At 31.0% G+C, this 21,879-nt stretch overlaps 1 protein-coding gene across 1 annotated transcript in view; it reads left to right on the forward strand.

The window, feature by feature from the left end:
• The window catches only part of LOC111680065 (protein spire), a 133,199-nt gene that overhangs the window by 49,487 nt on the left and 61,833 nt on the right, over positions 1 to 21,879 (forward strand). Inside the window, exon 3 of the mRNA XM_046949289.1 lies at positions 7,443 to 7,483. Coding sequence (XP_046805245.1) covers positions 7,443 to 7,483 — 41 coding nt within the window. The remainder of the gene's footprint in view (positions 1 to 7,442; positions 7,484 to 21,879) is intronic.

Here is a 21,879-nt window from a genome sequence, read left to right on the forward strand (position 1 = left end):
AGTTCTAGTTCAGTTCTAGTTCAGTTCTAGTTCAGTTCTAGTTCAGTTCTAGTTCAGTTCTAGTTCAGTTCTAGTTCTGTTCTAGTTCTGTTCTAGTCCTGTTCTAGTCCTGTTCTAGTCCTGTTCTAATTCTGTTCTAATTCTGTTCTAGTTCTGTTCTAGTACTGTTCTAGTTCAGTTCTAGTTCAGTTCTAGTTCAGTTCTAGTTCAGTTCTAGTTCAGTTCTAGTTCAGTTCTAGTTCAGTTCTAGTTCAGTTCTAGTTCAGTTCTAGTTCAGTTCTAGTTCAGTTCTAGTTCAGTTCTAGTTCAGTTCTAGTTCAGTTCTAGTTCAGTTCTAGTTCAGTTCTAGTTCAGTTCTAGTTCAGTTCTAGTTCAGTTCTAGTTCAGTTCTAGTTCAGTTCTAGTTCAGTTCTAGTTCAGTTCTAGTTTAGTTCTAGTTTAGTTCTAGTTCAGTTCTAGTTCAGTTCTAGTTCTAGTGAAAATCCTCTAAAAATTAAACAGTTTTTATAAGTATTTTCTAATCAAATTCCTTAAAAGTGCTACATTGTCGACACTGGTTGCTAACCTAACAATGTATGTGTCTTAAATTAAAACAGTTAAAATTTAATGGCTTTCAATTTAATCGATAACAATTTATTATAATTAAAAACGAGAAGAAATACCTCAAACTAACGGGGCAAGTTTATGAATTTTCATTAAGACCCCTATTAAAACAGCCAACATAACGAAAAGAGTGCAACATTTAACAGTTAAATTTTAATGAAATTAAATAAAATGAATTGAAATAAAATTAAAATGTACATGCAATAATTAACTTTTTCACTATTAAGAAAATTACAAATAAAATAAAATAGCATAAAATAAAAATTTAATAAAAAATGAAACATTGTATGAAATTATATTTGAAATTTGCAATAATAACGGAAATGAAAACTGAAAAAATACCGGCGGACAATACACAAGGTAAACTGTTGTGCTGGCGTTGGGTGTAGTTGTAGTAAATGTTGCGAATGAACGAGCGTATGTAATCGAAACGCTTTTCTTTTCATAGATTTGTAATCATAAATTTTATTATTTTCTCTCTTTATTTTACTATACCGTGCGGTTAACTATTTATACCGAAACTTGTCAGTTATAGTTATTGTAATGTGTATTAGATTTGATGTGAGTTGTTAGTGCAAGTTTGAGTGTCGGATAAACTGACATTTGGTATATTATTTATACATTTTATTGTAAATGTACTATTTTATAGTTATTGGGCTTGTAACACTTAATTACATAGTTTTTAACGCTAAAGTTTATGTTTTCATAGTCATGGTTTGAAAGTGGAAGTGAAATATCTTAATTTGGAAAAATATTGCACTGTATCGGAAATCGATGTTAGATTATATGGGGAGCTTGTCATTTTTGACGGTGACGCATACATTTCCAACATTTACTCACTCTTCTTAGAGATGCTCTTGCACGACAACAGCACCGTACTTAGCCAGATTTATTACGACTTCAATACCACCACTTAGCCAAGTTTGACGGAATGTCGAAGTATCATATTCACTTTACAGATTTCAAGCAATAGTCGAGGATTCCCGCATGACTAGATGTATAAGTAGTACCGCTCTTAGTTCAGTTCTAGTTCATTTCTTGTTCAGTTCTAGTTCAGTTCTAGTTTAGTGCTAGTTCAGGTCTAGTTCAGTTCTAGTTCAGTTCTAGTTTAGTTCTAGTTTAGTTCAGTTCTAGTTCAGTTCTAGTTCTGTTCTAATTCAGTTCTAGTCCAGTTTTAGTTCAGTTCTTGTTCAGTACTAGTTCTAGTTCAGTTCTAGTTCAGTACTAGTTCAGTTCTAGTTCAGTTCTAGTTCAGTTCTAGTTCAGTTCTAGTTCAGTTCTAGTTCAGTTCTAGTTCAGTTCTAGTTCAGTTCTAGTTCAGTTCTAGTTCAGTTCTAGTTCAGTTCTAGTTCAGTTCTAGTTCAGTTCTAGTTCAGTTCTAGTTCAGTTCTAGTTCAGTTCTAGTTCAGTTCTAGTTCAGTTCTATTTCAGTTCTGGTTCAGTTCTACTTCACTTGTAGTTTAGTTCTATTTCAGTTCTGGTTCAGTTCTATTTCACTTGTAGTTTAGTTCTATATCAGTTCTAGTTCATTTCTAGTTCAGTTCTAGTTCAGTTCTAGCTCAGTTCTAGTTCAGTTTTAGTTCAGTTCTAGTTCAGTTCTTGTTCAGTCTTGTTCAGTTCTAGTTCAGTTCTAGTTTAGTTCTAGTTTAGTTCTAGTTCTGTTCTAGTTCAGTTCTTGTTCAGTTCTTGTTTAGTTCTAGTTCGGTTCTAGTTCAGTTCTAATTCAGTTCTAGTTCAGTTCTAGTTTAGTTCTAGTTTAGTTCTGGTTTAGTTCTAGTACAGTTCTTGTTTAGTTCTAGTTTAGTTCAGTTCTAGTTCACTTCTAGTTCAGTTCTAGTTCAGTTTTAGGTAAGTTCTATTTCAGTTCTGGTTCAGTTCTACTTCACTTGTAGTTTAGTTCTAGTTCATTTCTAGTGCAGTTCTAGTTCAGTTCTAGTGCAGTTCTAGTTCAATTCTAGTTCAGTTCTAGTTCTGTTCTAGTTCAGTTCTAGTTCAGTTCTAGTTCAGTTCTAGTTCAGTTCTAGTTCAGTTCTAGTTCAGTTCTAGTTCAGTTCTAGTTCAGTTCTAGTTCAGTTCTAGTTCAGTTCTAGTTCAGTTCTAGTTCAGTTCTAGTTCAGTTCTAGTTCAGTTCTAGTTCAGTTCTAGTTTAGTTTCAGTTCTGTTCTGTCACAACCTTTGTTATGATCTTAACATTTGTTAAAATCTTGTTAATTGTGACCTATTAACAGATTTATTCCCCATATTAAAACTACACCATTTTTGTTATATAAAACTTTTGAAGTTTTCTTTTATTTCAACTATTAACAGAAAACTTTAAATAATTGGAGCATATTAAATGTGTTATTTAAGCTTTAACACAACGTATCTAATCTTTTAGCTATAACTGTTGTAAATATAGTACTACAAACGATCTTCTGGCAACAGAAGACTGCTGTTGATCTTACTGACATTTTAATACTACGAATTGAAAAAAAATAATAGTTAAACCTACATATATAAGAGAGTAAATCTGTTTTATATTTGTTGATAGACTCAATGTCTGTGCGTCCATCTGTCTGTCGTTGTGTATATGTAATTTTATGTTCAGCTCTGCTAACTGTCGGTCTTACGATCTGACTGCATGCTTTCATTTCTATTTTCTAGTTTTGACTTTTAACGCTTTATTTTTTTGAAAATTTCTATTGTTGTTGGTTGTTTGGTGTTTATGTAGTCTTGTTTTAATGACTGCAATTAACAATTTCGAATGTATGTGTGTATGTGTGTAACCTAATGGAAGTGTTAGAGGTTGATATTTTAAGTTTTACCAAGATAAATTCATATGGTGTAATTATAAACATATAATTTTCAGTTTCAGTTTTTAGTTTTGTTATTTATTCTATAATGTTTAATTTCAAAACATAATTATTTTGATGAAAAAAAAAACACTCTAAAATCCACCAAGCGCAGCTTAAAAATATTTTTCAACTGAAAAAAATTTAAAAAAAAAAATTATGAATGAACATGTGCTCAATTTATGAGTTCATTATAAACCAGCGCCACAGATTAGTTAAATTTAAATGTCTTTTTTATTTCTCTTTAATTTCCATAGAAATTCTGACAGATCCCACAGAGTCTGTTGTATGAGTATTTTAAACTTATATTTTAAATTTCCCTTTTTTCAACAAGATTTTCTAACATTAGCAGCTGCTTTTTTAAGAATTTCTTAAAATTATATTGCACAGTGGGGCAGAATCGAAATTTTTTGGTAATAAATCTGGCATTTCTAAACGTCTTATCCGATCGGGATAAAATTTGCGTGAGCGTAGCTAAGGAGCACGAGTTTAAAAATTTTACATGTCTAAGGTACCCTACTTTGAGCCGCCACAGCGCCGTCCCTGGGGCATTTGAAGGGTTCATCTTCAAAACTTAAACTCGAATACTCCTTGGCTATGCTCACGCCAAATTTTATCCCGATCGGATCAGCCGTTTAAAAATGCCAGATTTATTTCCAAAAAAAATCGATTCTACCCCACTGTGTGTTGTTCTTTCAAACAAACTTTGTTGAAAGAACATGTGGTGACCGTTTGTTGATTTTTTTTATTTAATTTAAATTTTTTTATGAGTTTGAACAAACAAATTCATTTTTATTAGTTACTTTTTGAACTAATTGACATTTAACGGTCATTTTTTACTAATTAATTTATGGTCTCTTTAAAACGCAAATTTAATATTCAAATGGCATTTGTGGATATTTGTTTATTCTTAAATTGTTATTTTGTTCATGAATATTGCTGATTTGTATTTTAGGAATTTATATACATATTTTTTTTTAATATTTATCATTGTGATGTCATTTGGGAATTGAAATGAAGGAATGTTAGAAGTTATTGCCTTTAAATGAAATGAAATTTATTTGGTATTACAATATGGTTAAGCTAGGTTGTACGCTCATTTTCATGAACAACAAAAAATTTTTCAGTTTTCAGAAACTCAGTTTTCCTTACTTAATTCCAGCAAATTTTTCAATCAGTGTTAGTGAGAAATGTTATTTCCGGACGAACATCACTTCCAAGATTCTTGGATCTAACTTCTACGAATGCCTGACAAAGTGGCAAAGAAATTGCTTCAGAGTTTCACTGTCCTCTCCACATTCTCTACATTCGATGTGTTCATAATCCAGTGTCCACTCAGAATAAGTACCACGATCGTTTATTTTCATAAACACGAGCGCTTATTTTCATAAACAAACAAATTGTTCAGTTTTCAGAAACTCAGTTTACCGAACGTAATTCCTAACAATTTTTTCAATCAGTGTTAATGAGAAATGTTATTTCCAGAAGATCATTACTTCCAAGATTCTTCACCAGACTTAAGTCGGTATAAGTTTATCCAGTTAAAGAAAGGTCTAATGAGTTATTTAGGCTGTATTATGAAAAAAGTCTTTAGAGTGAGGATTCGTGATATCATTGCACCATTTCTACATACAGACCGTCTTAAAAAGATCTACAGTAAATTTCCATTTTGCATTCTGCATATCGTAGCCCAATCACTAGTTTTGTTCATAATATTCGTTGGCAGTACTCGGAAAACATTTTGCTATATGTGGTCGATTTTAAACTCGGCGATAATGTGTAATGAAAGAACAAATGCACTTGCAATAGAGGAAAGGCATGGAGTTAACTTGACTAAATGCAAATCCGTTCGACCCAATGATTGTTGAACAAGACAATCCCATACATACGTTTGTAATAATAGAACGATAAGTATGACGACTCAAACCAGTTCCTATCTAAATTATACTCGCCGAAAGATTTTCAACCCCGCCACAGCTGTATCAACCGAAAGTTTGTTCCCCAGGAAAGAATAATTCGCCATAGTCAAACTGTTACAACAATAACCAATCAAACCCTTGAAGTGATTCCACTCCGACTAGGTCGAGAAGTCTTCTTTGACTTAATAGTTGAGTTTGATTTTGAACACTCGTGTTTACAGAGAAAATTATATAAAATTGAACAGAGATAATTTGAAATGGTCTCTCTGTTAATGTCCGCCTTTCGAACCGAGTAGAACCGTATATCTTTGGTGTAATACAATTGCAGATATTACTTTCTGTAGGAACACTAATTGGAAAATTCCAGGATATTGAGTTTTTAAATATTGAACGATTTCTTTCATAGATTGCTATGTAATGGTCCAAAGCCCTTGCTGTATCCATACATCCTCCATTCAATCAACAGAGATCTTTTTGTTTAGATAGATAGATAGATAGATAGATAGATAGATAGATAGATAGATAGATAGATAGATAGATAGATAGATAGATAGATAGATAGATAGATAGATAGATAGATAAGACTAAAAACTAGACTATAACTGAATTGCAGACTAAGGAGTGAGATCGAAAAATTCTTAACATACATATATGTTTATAAAAAAGAAACCACTAAACTTACAGCTTTATTTTTTTTTATTTGATTCATATTATTATTACAATTTACAAAAAAAAATATTTTTATAGTTTTAATCAATAGTGATGAAATTTTGAACCCTTTTCGGAAACCCTTCCATTAACGTTTTTATAGTGCTTTCTGTCACTTTGTTCGAACATGTAGTCCATCTCCGTTTAAAATCTACCACACTTTTGGACACCTTTTTTGTACTCTTCAATTCTCTTTTAACAAGAGCCCAATATCTCTCCACTGGCCTTAGCTCCGGGCAGTTTGGAGGATTTGCCTCTCTTGGTACAAATACCACATTATTATTCTTGTACCACACATGGACTTGTTTACCATAGTGACAGGATGCCAAGTCAGGCCAAAAATAAGTGGACACATTATAAAGTCTTTTGAATGGAAGCAGCCTTTTTTGTAAACATTCCTTGATGTAAATTTCGGTATTTATAGAGCCCGTTGTAACAAATGATTGGCTTCTTTTGCCGCAACTGCATATTGCTTGCCATACCAAGAACTTTCTGGGAAATTTTGTCTGCTTTTGGGTCCTAAACTTTTCTTCAACATTCCCTCGAGCATCAGCAACATAAAACTTTTGCCTGGAAGTTGCGAAAAATCTGCCAGAACATACGTTTCGTCATCCATTATGCAGCAAGAATATTTTTTTATAAAACTTGACTTCAATTTCCTCTAAATTTTTAGCAGCGTTCCTGTCAGGAACTTTTTGAGCCTTGTATATTTTTAAACCTGCATTAGCTTTAACTTTTCGTACCAAATATTCCGAGCACTGAGCTAACCGAGCTGCTTTCCTACCGGATGTGTTGGGAGCTCTTTTGAAAATGCGTTCTATTTTTTGGCTTTAGAAACATCATGTGGACCATTCCTTCTACCTGAACCAGGTTTTCTATCAACTGACAAGTTTTCCCGGTACTGTTTAATAACATTGGAAACAGTTTGACGGCAGACCTTTGTATGCTTGGCCAACTTTTTGTAAGACCAAGTTGGGTTTAGTTGAAAATATTTAATAATTTCAGTACGCACTTTTTTCTGGTCACTCATTTTAATCAGATTAACAAAAAAATTAATATAATTGACATTACACATAATAACTGACATGTTTTTCAAAGGTAACTTGATCAAAAAAAAATCAAATAATACTTTGGTTGAAAAATGTAATGAAAAACGTGTGTTAAGAATTTTTCGATCTCACTCCTTATACTATAAATTGGACTGTGGGCTAGACTGTAGACCAGACTTTATATTAGATTAGAAATCAAAAGTAGTAGCATTTGTAGTTCCTTTAAAAATGGCAATTTACATAATTTGTATTCAATCCAGACAGATCACTATTGTCGTTCCCACAAAATGTTAATAAATTACTTATTGTTTTTCTTCTCTCTTTTCTTACAGGTGATGAAAATCATACACAACACATTGCTTCTCATAAAAAGGTAAGTTTTACGAGTGATTACTTTTAACACAACAAAAAAAAACATAAATAAATGTTCAAAGTGTTTATTTTTCTATAGAAAAATTACACTTTTGCTAAATGTCAATAATACACTTACGATCAATCGAATGATCGATCATATTGAGGATAGACAGAACGTCAAAAATAACATTTAATGCTCGAATAATTTTATGTAATTTGTTGTTTTAGAATTCCGGCCATTTGTCCATCAAAGTGTTTTTATACGTTTTACAAAAAAAATAACTTTTTTGCCATGAAGCGTAACATCATAAATTCTTAATAAAGAACAATAATAACAAATTCTCTGATTCACATTTTGAAATAAAATATATTTTTTTTTTGCGGAAAAGGGTTATAATTAAAAAATTTATTTTATTTTAACAACGTATTTTTTTTTTGTTGTTTATGGTTGAAATAATTACAAATTTATTTGATTTTGCTTTAACAAAATTTACATGTTTTTTTTGGAGAAGGGGGAAAGAATGGAATTTTTCGATCGTTTAAATTAATTTCAAATAAAATTCACCATATGTGATCCCTTACATATAGTTCATATTAAACATCTATTTTCCATCTCAAACTTAATCAAACTTCATTATAGACTTCGTAATGTCACACTTTATAATGCAAATATATTTTCATAGAATTGTAGGTTTATCTATATTGGTCCAGTTACATATTCAAACGCACTATATATATAGTTCATGGTGGTTTTTTGCATATAGAAAGAAAAAAACCAACTGAAATGGAAGGAAAATTAAGAAAACCGCAGATAATAATACTGACAATTTTATCGTCATCATAGACGATGTCAAACTACTACTTTTCCTACTTACCTCCATATGGCTTGGCTTGTCTTGGCTGCTGCTGGTGGTGGTGGTATCTACTTTAATTTTGATTTCCTTAAAGCAAGTGATTTATGCCACACATATACTAGACTCACTCACTCGCTCCATTTGAAAGAAGTGATGGAGTCAACGACAACATCGACGACTTCGAATGCCAACATCATGTGCAAAGTTGGAGAGTTACAATCATTAGTGGTGGAATGAATAAAAGGCTTTAAAATGTTATATCTGGCAGTGCATTTTATGATATTTTTTGTTTTGATTTTATTGAAACCTTTATGCTGGAAATACAGTGATGGATAAATGTTTTGTTAATTGGAAACATTTGTACAAGGTTTATGGTTTTTGCGCCATAAGAACTGCTCATCTTTAAAGGCCCAAAACGAATTAAGGCAATTTCAATTACTTTGTTCTGAAGTGAAGCGAACCACACAGAGAAAGCATTCTGCATCGATCGAACAAATGCTAGTTGAACGTAAAAGGTCTGTAGGTACTTTATGAATGTCGAGGCAAAAATTCCCAATCACGTATTTCTAAATAGTTTTTAGCAATATGTCATGAGTTGTAATGATGTTTTTTTGTTTTGACCAATGGTTGCTTCAAACCAATGGATTCCCTTTCCTCTGATGTTCTGGAACGATTTTAGCAACTTATAACAGATATAACCCTTTTGGTTCCATCAAATACAAAGCATTACCTTATCGCCACAGATATTTGAATTGGTTATTGGCTCGACAGGTTTCGGACATGATAACATATTTGGACAGTCTAGATATCTCAGTATGCTCTATAGTAGGTCAAGACAGTCATATGAAAGAGGTAATGGCCACAAACCACATGTCAATAGTTTGCCTTCGAAAAATATTATTGAAGGTAATTTTCCAGGAAAGTAACGACTCTTGGCTTCAATTCGGGCAACGATTTTGAGTTCGATAACTTCAGAGTATTTTCATTTGGCTGCCCTGAAAAGAAATCCTTATAAACCAACTCTTGAACGGAGAAGTCGATGGTAAACTTTAACCTTAAACTTCTGTGAATACTCGCGATAGCAACTGAATGCATTTAATACCAAAATCTTGATGTTTCAAAACTCTCTTCTACTAGTTCCTGTGGTACCAGATTATGTCTCTTCGATTCAACGTGAAATCATTACCAGAAAGGCCGAGTATACTTAATAGCTCCAGTTTATAGTCTCGTCACCTAACCCTCTTACCCCGGAATTAGTAGCAAACAAAATGGAGGAACTTCTTCTAGATAACATGCCCTGGGGAGTGTATATCGAGGCGGTCTCATAAAAGAGATGTTGTTCAGATTCTTATTTGCTTGAACAACTACTACAATAACCATGTTAACGGATATACATATATCAAGATCAAACACGTAAAAGTAAAAGACGAATTCAAAACAGTATCAAAATTATTACCACCTGAACTTATTATGTTCTAGCCGAAAGTCTCATAAAACGCCAGACTGTTTCACTAGAAGTTAATATTCAAAATCTCAATATTAAAATCCCGTTTATTTCAGTCCCAAAAATAGTTCGGGCATTTGATAATCTGATGAAGAACAACTTGTTTACTATAGACATATATTGTCGGGAATTGTGAGACACTAATCCCAGCTAGAGGTTCAGGGTTAATCTGTTCATTAGAAAAAACACAAACAGAAGACAGTTGAGGGGGTATCCGTCCGAATACTGGAAGAGTAAAGCAATGTTATAGAGAAATCCAAACTGCTCGCAAATAAAGGATTTGAAAGATCCTAAAGAGAAGCAGCAGTTCGACAAAACTTTATTGTAGATAAAAATACAGTGATTTTCATTACCTGGTTGGCTCTAATTCTTTCTAAGTCTTTCGCCACGGTGTCTCCTTTGTAAGCGAGAGAGTAGGCACTTAAAAAACAAACTTAAGATGTAGAACAGTAAAACATTAGAATATTTTCTCTATTATTGCTGGGATTTGCAGAGCAATGTTATTCCAGAAATTGTAAATTGGATTCCTCCAAAAAAAACTACGTTTCTGAACCCCAGACTTTTATTCATTGAATTAAAGACAGTGTAGAGTAATTAAGAACCACATGTATTTAAACCGAAAGACCTTGTAAGATACCTCGAATACTTTATCCCAAATTAACTAGTCAAATCGATACCAAAAACCAAGTACCTAGACGGCTAATGAAAAAGGGGGATCATTTTTTTACCGCCATATACTTAGTACAAACCTTGCCCTTGCCGTTATTATTTGCTATGATCCATGCAGACCACTACTGTATTCAATACCCGGAAAAAATTGAGACTACTCCGCCCACATACACAAGTGTAAAGAATACTTCTCAAAGTACTAGGACTGGTCCAAAACTAATCCAAATAATTGGAAATAAAAAAACTACTCCTCTGTAATGCATGATGACTACCATCCATGAATTACAGAGGAGTAATCCAAAAACTCGTTTAAATTATGGAATTATTTGATCCACAACATGATTCCATGTTATGCAGGCTATGAGGCATGTTATATTTAAACAAATAAACATTATCCAAGCCTGCATTACGTAGGACTACTAAAGGGACCATGTACTCCAATAATATTTACAGGAAAGTAGATTTTGTATTACTTAAATGGAAATTTCAAAACAGGGTATCCCTAATAATTGGCTTGATTCGTATTTACTCTCAAAATGTGATAAGCCCGGTAGTAGCCTAGGCGTGTTTCTTGGAATCTAAATTTGTTGAAGTTATTTCCTCTAGAAATTTTTGAAATTTCCTGGCATTAAGAGAACATAAAAGGGAACTTTTTTGGTACTTTTTTGTTTTTCAAAAAGTACTTTTTTAGTTTTCTTTAATGATGAACTTTGAAATATGAAATTAAGTATGTAGAGCACGGATTAGACAAAAACACATTAAAGGGAATTTTTTGGCACTTTTTCGTTCTATAAAATGTACTTTTTGAACTTTCGATAATATTGAACCTAGAAACACGAAATTATGTAGAGTCGGAATTATGTGAGAACCAGTAAAATTTAACTTTTTGGTACTTTTTTTTGTTTTTAAAAGGTACTTTTTAATTTTTTCTAATATTTAACCTTGAAATATGAAATTAAGTATTTATAGTCTGAATTAGGTGAGAACCCTTAAAAGAGAACTTTTTGGTACTTTTTCGTTTTTCAAAGAGTACTTTTTGAACCCGGATTAAATGAGAACAACTCAATGAAGATTTTTTGGTACTTTTTCGTTCTGCAAAGGTACTTTTGGAATTTTTTGTAATATTGAACCTAAAAACATGAAATTAAGTATGTAGAGTCGGAATTTCGTAAGAACTTTTTGGTACTTTTTTGTTTTTGAATTGGATACGTAGAGTCTGAATTAGGTGAGAACCCATAAAAGGGAAGTTTTGGGTACTTTTTCGTTTTTTAAAAGGTACTCTTTTTTATTTTTTATAATATTGAATCTAGAAATATGAAATTAAACATGTTGAACCTGAAGTAAGTGATGTTAAAGAGGACTTTTTGGTAATATACCGTTGTGAAGGGTTTTTAAGATTCGGCGGAGCAGAATATACATAGAACTCTTACTTGTTTTTTATTAAAAACTAACATTTATTACAACTATTACAACTTACAAAAAAGTTAACAAAATATTCCATTGTAATGTTTGTTTTGTCCTTCACAGTACTTGCACATAATAACAATAATAATAAATAAAATAAATTTATTATGTCGTTCATTATCTGTGGTGGTAATTTTTACTAAATAAATTTTATTTATATATTTAATTTCACATTAATTTTCTTTTATTACAAAAAATAAACATAATTTACTATTCGACATATATATATTATATATATATATATATATATATTAATATATATATATATATATATAATATATATATATATATTATATTATATATATTATATATATATATTATATATATATATATATTATTATAATATATATATATATATATATTAGTTTAAGGCTGTTGGGTTAAACTCCTAATAGCCAAAATGTAAATAAAAACTGTCCGTCCTTATGTCTAGCTAAAACTCTAATAGTTTTTCTGAATTGTATAATTTTTAATTTACAACTACAATGCGTTACTTTGAAATATTTTTTTTTTCTCAATTTAAGTTTAAACATTTTTTCAGTTTTCTCTAATTTTTTTGCATAATCATAGTAAAAATAGTTATTTGATATTTTCAAGTTATTTGCCCACATCATCATAATCATCATAATCTATCTCTTCTCATCATTCATTCACTTCATATATATGAGAAAATATATTTCATATATTGATTTTAAAGTTCCGTATATGCGTGTGGTTTTTTTGACGAGACATTATAACTATGAATATCATCGTTATTGAATGCAGAAATTATAATATTCAAAACTTTTTTTTTCAATTTTTCATTTTATTATTGTATTCAACCTGAGAGTTAGGATGAGGAAAACTGCAGTTTAGTTTTCTTTACTTTTCAAACATTTCACATCATGAGTTGTCATGTTTGGTTTTATGTAATAAATCAATCAATTTCGTTTTATATTGAATTGCTGTCAATCGTCGTCAATAAAGTTTTTTTTCACTTTTGAGGGATTTTTGTTATTTTTTTGCAAAAGTCAAACACTCTGATTACCATATTTATTTTCTCAACATACATAGCGCTTAAGGAAATAGGTCTAAGCAACTTTTACCAATATGCGCTTTGCATATTTTCTTTACAAAGAAAACAAAAAACAAAAACCACCTGTAGAGAACAGAGAGAATAAAATTAAAAATAATTGATATCCTGGTATATGACTTTCATTATTAGGTGCTTATAGTAGTTTAAAGTTTTAATGGAACATAATTGCACCATCGGTTAGTTAAACAGACTGGATCATAACATATCTGAATAGATAATAAGAGTATTGAAGCGGTACGCTTCAGCTTAAATTAGAAGTTTTTAGGACACAATATCGGTAAATAGAAGTAGCAGTAATAGAGATAAAGAGTGTCCAAAGACCCATGGAAACATCATTGTGTAGCAAATTACAAGTGACTATTTCTAAGGCACTTGTAGTACCTGATACACAGAGAAAACAGATTCGTTGTGATAACCGAATTTGTTTCCAATCGAATTCAGTCGGTTCTCACAACTATACCAAAATTCGATTGTAATTATTGAAAAATTCGGTTACTATAACTGAATATATGGTGTACATAACTATTTTTGTTATTTATTCGGTAATATGGTTTGAAATTATTGGTATTTGCAACTGAAATATTATTTATTGAAAACAAATTTGTGGATTTTGTGTATTTTAAAATATATTTAATTTTATTTAAAATATTTACAATAAAATATGAATGAATAAACTTACAAAACTTATATAGATATATAAGTTGATGGTTGATGATGAAAATTTGATGTTTATGTGTCGGAAATTTTGCTTTTCATCCTGTCCAACAACTAAAATAACACAAATATATTAGAAGATAAAAAACATATTAAATATAAATTCATTTTATTTTATATATTTTTATAAACGTCAACTAAAATCACCAACTTATTGGTTGTGAACATCGAATTTGGTTCCTCTAATCATCATTCAATTTTAAATAATGTTTCCATTGATAATTGGTTGCAGTGCTCAATATTTTTTACTCTCTACTATTTTTCGGTTGCAACGACTAATATTTGATGTTCTGACGATTCAATTCTAAATTAAAATCGGCCTCATTTACTGAATTTACGAAAAAATTCAATAACCGATACAATTCAGTTCAAATTATTGATATGGAAATTGTTAAAACCACCATTCGATTATAATTATGGTTTTTTAGTACTGAATATAGAAAATTTGTTAATTTTACAGATTTTTAATAACAGCAATAGAATTTTAATTAATTTAACTAAATATTTATCATAGTAGCCGATTTCCAATCAATCTTTTTTCTGTGTGTATAGGAATTTAGGCGATCCAAGAATTGTTGCCATTTCAAACAGAAAATATGGAAGAGCTATATACTTAAGATGTTATCAAAAGATTCCTACTTTTCTTGATCCAATTTTTTTTTAATTGGATCAGCACTCAGGTTATAAACCCTACTTATGCGAAGCATTGTGTTGGCCTTAGGAAAATAGGTTGTAGGGAGGAGGATAGAGGGAGTAATGTTTGTGGATATTTGATTTAAATTTAAATTTGGCAGGGAATACCGCTGCAGGAAGTTTATTTCACATGCGAACAGTACGGCTGCATAATGAATTTTCCCTATAGTGTGTTATGCGGTCCACTAGCCAATCTACCACAAATGAGTGTGTTCTTGAATCGGGAACAATTTCTCTGATTTCAAAGGAACACATTCCATTGTAGTATCGATATAACAGTGAAATACACTCCAAGTTGTGACGGTGATCCAGTGAATCAATAGAGTTTGATGCCCTAACTTCGCCCTCTCCTGTACGCGGTCGAGTAGCTCCAAAAAAGACTTCTAAGCTCCGGCCCATATATAAGGGTTGTATTCCATTTTCGGTCGGATATAAGTGGTGTATTAGATGGATGGAAGATCAGATGGAGTGAAATATGTCTTACACCGTAACGAAAAATCGAGACAATTGAATGTTTTTTTCGACACTGAATTTTCATGCCCAGAACATCAAGAGTTTCCGTTTCCTTAATATTTACACCACCCATTTATATATAGATAGAAAAGTAATATCTGTCAAGCATTTATGTGTTAAAGAACAACATTAAGTCTTGCGGGCGTTAAAATTGACTCTGTTAACACGACCCCATTCAGAGATTTTTATCAAGTCGTGATTAAGCGATTCATATTGCGCCTCATTTCCTCAATCTCTAGAATGATTGGCCTATAATTGAATGAATATATTGCTGTCATCCGCAAGATAGTAGATGGAGTTTTAAGTTTGACAAAGAAGTTCATTTTTAAAGATAAAAAATAAGGTATGAGAAAGAAAGGAGCCTTGCGGTACCCCTGATTTAATCTTGAACTCGTTTGATGAGATCCCATCTATAACAACTCGGGTCAGTCTTAAATCAGCTGTCCCAAATAAAAACATGATAATGACTTGCAATTGCAACCATTTACCTAGTAATGACAGTTTTTACTAGGTCAGTACTAGTTTTTTGGTCAACAGGCCACTCGGAATCTAGTTCAACAAAGTAAACAGTGACTTTTACCACGTTGTTCCTAATAAACCTGTTATATAGAATTTTTACGTTCACTTGGTAGCCCAACTAAAATGACAGACGATCTATCGAAATGATTTGGGTTGTTGGACACCCAAATTTTTAGGGAGATTTAATATAGTGGATCCAATGACTTCCCAATGTAAAGAGCTTTAAAGACATTGAATTGAAACATTCTCAGATGAAAGTATGAAATGTATGCATACATTCCGGGATTCCGAAGAAGTAGTCGTATGTTAAAATGGGGTATGGAGACAATTTATCAGCTACACAATTGCCTCTTCAATCCCCGGTGTTTATGAACTATTATTGTTTTAGTGTACATACCTTTCAGAGATTTGATTGCAGTTTGACTATCCTTAAAGATTATAATGTTTCTTTCAACAAATTTACTTCATTCATTTTGAATCCTAAAAGTTATTATAATTCCGAATTCAGGAGGGAAGTTATCATATCCAACATGCTTTCCTTGTTCAAAACCATGTCCATGTATATGGAAAGGTTGCTGCTTCTTTCAGTCTTGAGTTTTCCGTTGTAAAAAAATAAAGTTTCTTTGGAAGTTGACTTTCGTAGTGAGTGTATTTCAGATATAACCTGGATGAATAGTTATCTTAACAATAATTCTGCCCATTCTATATGGTTTGTATGACATTCAATCTGAAAGCAAATGTTAGTTCTAGTTTCTAGCTTAAGTTGTTATCCCATCTGGCAACGCAAATACGGTCTCTGTTCTCAAGGATCATGCTATAAGGATTGACATTCTTCTTAATATATTGTCAAGGAGTATGGCGAAATGAGCCAATTTGTATCATCACCAGGAAGATATGGTTAAATCTGGGCAACAAACTTACGTCATACCTCTTGCAACTGTGTCGTCCTCATCTCAGCAATCTTGTTGCTGTTATCACAGGTCGCGGTTTATTCGGAAACCATGCAAGAAGACTGTTGAACATTTTCTCTGCAACTGCACTGCGTTAGGAGACTATCGTTTAAAATTTTTAGGAAAACGATTATTCGATGACCTGTCAGAACTATCCAATCTAAGATTGGAAAATATAAACGCCTTCATTAGGCACAGCTATTGGTTCTAAAAACCATATGGCATTTTAATAGTCCACAAGGACGGACATTTTCTTTAACTTTCTTCTCTATCTATATTTACTCTTGGTTTAAGACTCTAAATTTTACTTCTTGTCTATCTTATTACTTAACCCTAAAACTATTCCCCTTTCTCTCTCTGCTTTTCATTAAGGGACCAACAGGACCCAAGTGTGATTCTTTTGCAGTTTAGAATACCATACCATTATGTAATATATTTATTGTGTCTAGAACCTACATTCTCTACCTTTAGATCGGCTTTAAAAAAACCTTTCGATTAAAAGTTTTATTATTAAAGTCAAGTTTGATAAAGTTCTCCATTAAACACCAGCACTTATTGGAAAACCCTTTTAAACACTAAAGAACTTTTACAATATAATTCCAAATTTCCCTCGAAATTAAAAATTACTCATGCAATTGCCTGCCTTTGTCTGCAATCTCTAAACTTTTACATATCGGAATACGCTTTTCAAGAGGAAGTATTATAATGACTATGTTCTGGGTTGATTTTTTTATTTTTAGAGGGGGGTTTTCTTTTGTTATTTTCATGTTTGTTTTTGACTCAGACAAGTCAAAATTTGATGCCATTTTTATTTGGTTGTTATGAACTGGTTGTGAAAAATGTGAAAAATAAAACAAACGGCGGTGTTGTGCGGGTGGTCAGGGATGGCAAATGGAATTTTCAAATTGTATAAAGGCGCTTTTAAAAGTATACATTTTGGGTCAGATTGTAAAAAAGAACTTCCAAAGAAGCGAAAAAGAAGTAGAATTTTCTTCATGGAAGTACTGAAAAAAACCTGAAGAAGTGATGATTTCATTAGTAGAGATGTTCTTTTTATTTGAATAAAAATTATATACGTCTGATTTCATTCTTAGGAAATTTTTGGACTTCAGAATGAAAAGGGTTTATTCGAGAAAATTTCAGTACAAAAGACCTTTAAACACAGCAAATTGGATTCATTTCGCTTCTTTGGAAGTTAATTCATGTAGTGCTACTTTTGAATTGGTAATAAATGTTATTCCTTTGGTAGTAATTCGTTTTATTTTTGCTGGTGGGAATAAGTATAACAAAATCGTAAACTGTTATGATTTTATACTAGTCTATAGACTAATTCAGAAATAATTTAAAAATTTAGTTAAAAATACTTAAAAACTTTAGATTAGTCATTAGACAAGTCAATATATAACACCATTTAGTCAATAGACGGGTTAATAGACTGGTCAATAGAGAGTCTATTGTTTTTCCATGGACTTGAAGATAATCTATAAACTAGACTATAGAATAGGATTCCATAGTTGAAACGAAAAGTCGACTTTTGGACGTTTGGCATTTAGTTAAAAGACGACATTTCGATATTTTGCATTTTATGCAAAGTCGATTTTTCGACTTTTTGACTTTTTTCATTTAGTTAAAAGTCGACTATTAGACTTTTCGACTTTTAGTATTTTATAAATAGTCGACTTTATCCAACTTTTTGACTTTTTCCGACTTTTTTCATTTCAAACACAACAAAATTGCATTCTTTTCGCTTTGAAATGAAACTTTGTATTTTATGCAAAGTCAGTAGATTTTTCGACTTTTTTTCATTTAGTTAAAAGTCGAATATTAGACTTTTCGACTTTTAGTATTTTATAAATAGCGCATTTTTCTATTTTCCGACTTTTGATTTTTTTTGGCTTTTTGACTAATTTCGACTTTTTCAAACTTTTCAATTTTTTTTTACTTTTCGACTATTTTTTTTGACTTCTTTCGATTTTTTTCGACTATTTTTTACGTTTTTTCGAATTTTAAGACTATTTTAGAGTTTTAGACTTTTTTTCAATTTTTTCGGACTTTTCGACTTTTTTACCTTTTTTCGACTTTTTCCAACTTTTTCTGAATTTTCGATTTTTTTTTACTTTTTTACTATTTTCGACTTTTTCCAACATTCTGATTTTTTTATTATTTTTTTTTTTAATTTTTTTTTCGAATTTTCTGACTATTTTAGAGTTTTTGACTTTTTTCACTTTTTTTAAATTTTCGACTATTTTTGACTATTTTCGAGTTTTCGACCTTTTCGACTTTTTACGGCTTTTCGACTTTTTAACTTTTTCCAACTTTTTTTCGACTTTTTACTCTTGGACTATTTTTGACTTTTTCCAACATTTCGATTTTTTTACTATTTTCGACTTTTTTTACTTTTTTCATATTTCCGACTATTTTAGAGTTTTTTACTTTTTTTCATTTTATTTTAATTTTCGACTATTTTTGACTTTTTTCTACTATTGCCGAGTTTTCGGACATTTCGACTTTTTACGGCTTTTCGACTTTTTAACTTTTTCCGACTTTTTATCTTTTTCCGACTTTTTTGCTTTTTCCGACTTTTTCCAACTTTTCGATTTTTTTACTCTTTGATTATTTTCGACTTTTTTCAACATTTCGATTTTGTTTTTAGTATTTTCGACTATTTTTTACTTTATTCGAGTTTTTCGACTATTTTAGAGTTTTTGTCTTTTTTACACTTTTTTTCTATTTTCGAGTTTTTGGCTTTTTCCGACTTTTTTCACTTTTTCCGACTTTTCGACTTTTTACGACTTTAATTTACAAAGTCGACTTTTTTCATAGACGAAAGTCGAGTTATTGACTTTTTTTGAACAAAATAGTCGACTTCGACTTTTTTCGACAAAAAGTCGATTGTTCGTTTATTCTAAAGTCGATTTATAAAAAAACTACTATAGAATATTGTCTAGTCTATAGAATAGTTTATAATACTCCAAAAAATAGAAAAGCGATTGTTAAAAGTTGTCTGGTTATAAACTCTTTCAGTAATAGTATCAATTTTACCAACCCTGGTGGTGGTGCTGTGCAAGTCAAAAAGTAAATAAGAGCGGCGTTGGTGGTGTTGTTGTCTCGCTAAAGTTTTGTAAAACGGGAGTGCCTTTAGTCATAATAAAACATTTTCCTACGATTTAGGGTTCTTTATGTGCTAGTCGTTTTCCTTTAAATATATAGTCTGTGTGTGTGTGTTTTTGTATTTTTTGGTCATTATTATTATGTGGCATGTAATGCACGAATGATTAAGTCGTGTCTCTTCTAAGTCATATGATAAAATTCATATTAACATTTTTTTTAATGAAAAGGTCAAAAAACTTAAAATTGTTTTGTTTTTTTTTATTTCAATGAAATTAGCAGAAATTTTCAGGAAATTGATATTATTTTCGTTTAATTATCCCCCAACTTCTTAAGTCTTTTAAAGGGCATGGGAGTGGAAGTAAAGTTTTTAAACTCTAATGATAACCTTTAACCATAACGTTCACACATGATTTGTTTACATTAATTGTTTCTTTTTTTTAAATAATTTCTTTGCATTCGTAGACCAACAATAATTCCCTTGATTTGTTTATATTTTATTTACTTTTAATATTATTTAATTGTGTTTTGTTTTTAATTAAGTTTATTTATTTTTTTATTTACTAGATTTCTTATTTAAATACTGTTTTAATTTACTTTTGTGATAAATCTGTATGAATCATTTCAAATTCAAATATAAATAAAAATTTGTTTATTCCAGGGTGAATTTTTAAATATTGTTTTAATAAACAAAAAACCATTTAGAAAATAAATAAATAATGTTGTAGAGTATTGTTATTTAAGTGTTAAAATGGTCAAAGTCAATGTGACAGATGTCACTTCAATAATACAAACTTTATCAATTAGATTAGTAATGAAATCAGAAATTTTTGATTTACCCAAAGAAATCTGAAAAATATCAGGTTTTCTATTCTTATCGATCTCAGATATCTTAATATATTAGATCGGATTTAACTTGGGCTATGTTTTTAGAGAATTTCATAATCAATGGTCAAGGAGGGTTTATCGTTCATTAAGCAGCACGTTATCTAATCCGTTGTAAACTATATATTGTTTAGTTCGATCTAAAGTTAATTCCAATAAACCTTTAATATCATTCCCAGCAAAAACTAAGTTATGACTCTATAACCATTTGCCTATTAACAAACTCTTCAATAACAAATACTTATCATTCTGATTACATAGAAGTAGTCTAATGACGTCTTTTTAGTAATGGGTTAAATAAGTACTTTCTAGTTCATTAATTATATTCTACGTAAAGCTATATTTGATGTATATTTTTCTAATTACTTGTAAGCGGTTGTGATAACTACTTGCCCCTACTGACATAACCCTGTTAATAATAATTTTTGATTTGAACATATTACTTAGTAATTAGGGAATAATATTTGGATCCTTATATGTCTAATAAACTGTAATATTTTGTGATCTTTAATTAGTTATATAGTTTAAAAGTAGGCTGTACATATGTATATACACCAAATCTGAAGAAATACGCCTAGGCCTCTCTCGTTGCTGATGTTAAGGGATATTCATTTGAAATGTCTATTATACCTACACCACTTTAGTGGGGAGGGTATATTGGGTTTGTGCAGATGTTTGTAACATACAAAAATACTCGTCCTATACCCACCTTAAAGTATACCAATCGGCTTAGAATCATTTTCTGAGTCGATTAAGCTATGTCCGTCCGTCCGTCTGGCTGTCCATGTAACCTTGTGCGCAAGGTATAGGTCGCAATATTCAAGATAATTGGATGAAATTTGGCACACACGCTTCTCTTGGCCCAAGGACCTATTGAAAATGGTTAAAATCGGTCCATTATTTCGACTAGCCCCCATACAACCGTACCCCCCCAAATAGTGCCTTTTGGCTTATAATTAATATAAATGATTTATTATGGTTGCAAAAGTCGACAAAACTTAGTTTTATAGAACTTTAAATGACACTACCGATTTTTGTAATGATCGGGCTTCATTTGACCCTATCCCCCATACAAACTCCCCTTCAGAAAATGACTTAAAGGTCAAAATTCACTTACAAACACTAATAACACATTTAAATTCTACATAAATAATATTGAAGAAGACTTAACTCCCCCACCAACATTTTTAAGGATAGGGCCATATTTTGCCCTACTCCCCTTTTGCCAAAAAAGTAAAAATATTCCGAAATAAAGTTAAAAAACCAACCAAAGGCTTTATTTTTTTAAATAATCCCCCTTTTTTAACATACATACTGACTGGTGTAGGGTATAATGTGGTCGGCTACGCCCGACTATACATTCATACTTTTACCATAAAGTAGTTAAAAATATCACATATCTTGACTTCAGACTATAAAACAAGCCTGAGAAGTCCAACTTTCAATAACTCTTCCGCATAGATTCAA

This window comes from Lucilia cuprina, chromosome 2 (genome assembly GCF_022045245.1).
Source record: "Lucilia cuprina isolate Lc7/37 chromosome 2, ASM2204524v1, whole genome shotgun sequence".
NCBI classification, from domain to species: domain Eukaryota; kingdom Metazoa; phylum Arthropoda; class Insecta; order Diptera; family Calliphoridae; genus Lucilia; species Lucilia cuprina.